The 4506-nt window shown below is 40.1% G+C and overlaps 1 protein-coding gene across 1 annotated transcript; it reads left to right on the forward strand.

Moving 5' to 3' along the window:
- The first annotated feature begins 398 nt into the window (after nucleotides 1-398).
- Nucleotides 399-3714, forward strand: LOC306850012 (transcription factor Sox-11-B-like). Its single transcript, XM_079385421.1, has one exon. It carries the CDS (start codon nucleotides 490-492, stop codon nucleotides 1552-1554), a length of 1065 nt encoding a protein of 354 aa, XP_079241547.1. The 5' UTR covers nucleotides 399-489; the 3' UTR covers nucleotides 1555-3714.
- Nucleotides 3715-4506: the final 792 nt, after the last annotated feature.

Here is a 4506-nt window from a genome sequence, read left to right on the forward strand (position 1 = left end):
TAAATAAACACAGGAACAGTGTTCAAGCGCCACCTTCAGTATTTTATTAAGAGAGAGAGTGTGGAGAGAGGGAGAGAAAACAGCTTCCATACGCTAATGTTTTCACAACATTAGACATATAGACTCGCGCCTATAGTCTCACATCATAAAGGATTCTGAAACATTTGGTACTAACTGTTTGTTTGGTTTCGCTTGTTTACGTGTTGACACTCGCATTCCCCGTTCGTTTTAACTAGTGATATGTGAGTCTCGCGCAGCGTGGGTCCAGACGGGAGCGCGTTAAGGGTTAAAGCGCGCTGCATGGAGTCTGTGGGGCGGAGTGGAGAGGATGTGATTGGAGCGCTACCCATGATGTCATGTACATGAAAAAGCCAAGAAGTAGTTAAGAAGGCGGCTTGTAACTCTGGAAAGAGTGGGTGAACCTCTGAGGCGCAGAGAGCAGACGCACGCGGGTGATATTTTGGACTGACAACACACGGCATCGGCACCATGGTGCAGAAAACGGACAACAGTGAAACGGACAGCATGTCCAGAGAAGCTACTGACTCCGACGAAAGTGAATTCATGGTTTCGATAAACCCAGACTGGTGCAAGACAGCGACCGGACACATAAAGCGACCGATGAACGCGTTTATGGTGTGGTCTAAAATCGAGCGGAGAAAGATCATGGAACAGTCTCCAGACATGCACAACGCAGAGATCTCCAAACGCTTGGGGAAGCGCTGGAAAATGCTGAAGGACAGCGAAAAGATACCTTTCATCAGGGAAGCTGAAAGACTCCGGCTGAAACACATGGCTGATTATCCTGACTACAAATACAGACCCAAGAAGAAACCAAAGCTGGACAGTTCCTCCAAACCCTCAGCCCCATCTCCAGAGAAGTCCTGCAACAAAATGTCCAGGAACTCCAAGAAATGTCCCAAACTGAAAGCGAACAAGACGGGAAGCAAGTCGTCTCACGGCTACGGAGCCGAGTACGCGTTTAAGAGCATGAAAGTTTCAAAGATTGTCATTAAAAGTGAATTCACGGATGAAGACGACGACGACGACTCCGAGGAGGACTCCTCTCGGGTCCGGGTGAAGGAGGAGGAAGAGGATCCGATCCGAGCCTACAATGTAGCAAAAGTTCCCGCCAGCCCAACTTTGAGCTCGTCTACAGAGTCCGAGGGCGCCAGCATGTACGAGGAAGTCCGGAACAACAGACTCTTCTACAATTTCAAAAATATCACCAAGCAGAGCACAATGTATCCCGCATCCGTCTCACCAGCATCCTCTCGGTCAGTTTCCACTTCATCCAGCTCGAGCGAAGACGCGGACGACTTGCTTTTTGACTTCAGTTTGAACTTCGCCTCCTCCGCGCAAAGCTCGATGCTGGCCAACCAAAACCCAGGGAATCTCTCCCTCTCTCTGGTGGATAAGGAGTTGGAGTCTTTTAGCGAGGGCAGCCTGGGCTCCCACTTTGAATTTCCAGACTATTGCACGCCTGAGCTCAGCGAAATGATAGCTGGGGACTGGCTCGAAGCGAACTTTTCTGACCTGGTTTTTACATACTAAATAAGACAAGTAATAACATACGGGAGAGGTATAATGCTCTGTTCTGTACGTATTTCTTTCCTCTGCCTTCTTCTGGTGGTCCACATATAGGGGCTTTGCGAAGGAGGCAAGTATGGCAAGCCATTTTAACACTTATTTCTTCAAACTGTATAGTGTCTGTGCTTGTGTTACTAGTATCATTTTTTTTTAATTACGAGTAAATATTCCAAAGGTGACTATACTATTTACTTTATAGTGCTACAGTGCTAGTAGTCACTATTTCAGTAGCCTACTTATATGTCTTACCTCACTTGTTAAACTAGTTTACTTGTCATACGTAAGAACAAGTCAGATTAGCTTCTTAATAATGCAATTCAAAATGATTCAGTTAATATGGAAAACAAATAATAATCTGAAATAATAACCAAATAATAATAATAAAAAAGGAACCTAATGAATACAGCAACAGTTGGGATACATGTCAAAATACTATGCAAGGAATAAGTACCAGTATTTAATGAAATAGTAGTGAAATTGAATAAAATACTAGTCAGTATTGTATTATTTGCTGGTAATTGAAAAAAAAAGTCATAGTAGCAAAAACTAGATACTAGTTAGTTTGAAGGAATAAATGTTAAAATGGTTTGCCATAGGAGGGGAGAGGTTTGGGGAATTAGATGCTCATGAAGCTGGTACTGTAGCAAAAAAAGAAAAAAGTCTGCAGACCTTTTTTTTCTGGCAGCATGACAGGGTTTTATGGATTTTTCTGTAGGTCTACAATTACTGTTCAACTAAAGCGGACCACAAAGGGAAAATCTGAGAACTTCTATGCATCTTATACCCTCTTTCTAACTGCAGGGAGCTGAAAATGTAAAGACTGTGGGCTGACTCAAAGCAAATCTGTGAACTATTACTGTTCAGGACGTTTCTTTCAAACGTTGTTTAGTCATTTCTAAATGCCGGAACTTTTTTTTTTTTTCTCTATTTTCTTTTCTTTTTGGAACTGATTCTGTTTACCTACTGGTTTGAAACTTAAGCAGCCTAAACCTCCTTAGAGTTGCAGGTGTTAGAGGAAGCATTTTGATACATAACAGACCTCATCTTTTTAAAAGAAAGCAAACTATTTTCAGGCATATTTTTGTACAGTTAAAAAGGGAATGTTCTTACTGGGCACTCAGTGAGTTTCAGGCACTTCTTCCCTTTATCATTTGTTTTAAGCATGCAAGGGAGTCCTGGTTTAAGGATTAAGTTTAAATTAAAACTTGCATCAAAAATGCCTTGTGATTTTAAGCTAGGTTTTGTACAGCTGTAGATCAAATTTGTTGTGTATTTGTAGAACATATGGCATTGGGGAGGGGGGAGATGCATACCTCAGTGCTGGTATTAGTTTCAAGATTGTATATGTACTGTAAAATAGTAAAGTTAGGAGTTTATGTATATCATACTCGTGATATGTGGATGGGTCCCAAATCGCAGGTGTGAGACTGGATTTTTTTTTCCTTTCTAATGGCACATACTGTTTCCCCTTCATTTTTTGTGCAATATATTTACTTGTAAATGCAGACCATCTACATTTTTTTTTTGTTTTTTGCATTTTTGTAGCAAAATGATGGACAGGCAGACTTTTGCTCTGTCAACATCAGTATTTGTCATGATGCTGAAGTCATTGATGAATAAAGAAATCAGCTGGAACTGATCGTAACTGAATATGGTCACACAGTGTGCTTTTCTGTGGAGAAAAACCCCACCATTTCTCTTTAAACTGACCCACAAAAATTGGACAATTCATGTCCTGCAACCAATTTGAAAATGACTCATTTTTGAAAATGTGCCATAATGGGCAAATAATGAATGTCGGTGGTCTGGCTCAAGAAATACCAAGAAAGCAAAAAAAGGTACATTCCATATCCTCGTTTCATATGATGAAACATTTTATTTTCGACTTAAGACTGCCGTCTTTTCTATTAAAAACAACGACAACCATAAACCTGTATTTTTGTTTCTTGCACTTAAACATATTTTGTTTATTTTTATGTGGGTCTTACATGAAGTCTGTTTTGATACAAGGTTTGGAATATGATGGACTCTTTGCCAGGGAAAAATGGTGAAGTACAAGGCAGTCTAGCCTCACATTCCAAATGTGAACCTCTCTTTGACTCATCTTTTAATAAACAAATACTTACCACCATAAAATCTCCTCTCAATTTGTTAAATCAAATGGTGATGTCATTGTTTGTGTTGTATATGTGGGCTACCCATAAAAATAGGTCAAAAAGGTTTACATAATCGGATTTTGCTTTGAAAATATACATCTTTCCTGGCAGGAACCAGTAAGAACCTGCCAGTTTAAATCAAAACAATGCTTCCCTTCTCCCGTTCGAAGAAACGGCCCCTTTAAGAAATCAAATTTTGCGCTGTTTGAAAGCGGGCTCCTGTGATTGGTGGGGTTTTGTGGCCTGTTGGAGTGAAGAGGAGAGACACAGCATGAATGCTCCACAGCTGCCACTGATCACTGCCGGAGAGCCCACCTCCTCCCATGAAGCCCTCCGACTCACACTGCCCTCTTTTTTGTAGTGACCAGTCATGCGGCTTAGAAAAATGGTTTATGAGCGAGAATGCACAATCACTCTTAAATATAATCTGTCCTTAGACATTTCAAATCAATATGCATTTAAGAAGATGATTACTGCAGCATTAATGTGCTTTTAGTTTCTGAAGCATGCAAATGCATGAATGCATCTCTTAAAGATGCATTTACTAAATCTTGCATGGAATGCACAAAAATTTTAATATGCAAATTACCCTCTTTAAATACCTTAATTGCAACCTTTTCATTTTTAATGCATGGCTTTTTTTTCTTTTTATATTTCTGATGGCGAATTTCTGCCATAGAACCGAATAAAATAAAATAAATAAATAAAATCAACGTTAATTGTGACCTTTTATCTCACAATTCAGACTTTTTTTTTCTTT

This window comes from Barbus barbus (assembly GCF_936440315.1).
Source record: "Barbus barbus genome assembly, chromosome: 30".
In the NCBI taxonomy this organism is placed as follows: domain Eukaryota; kingdom Metazoa; phylum Chordata; class Actinopteri; order Cypriniformes; family Cyprinidae; genus Barbus; species Barbus barbus.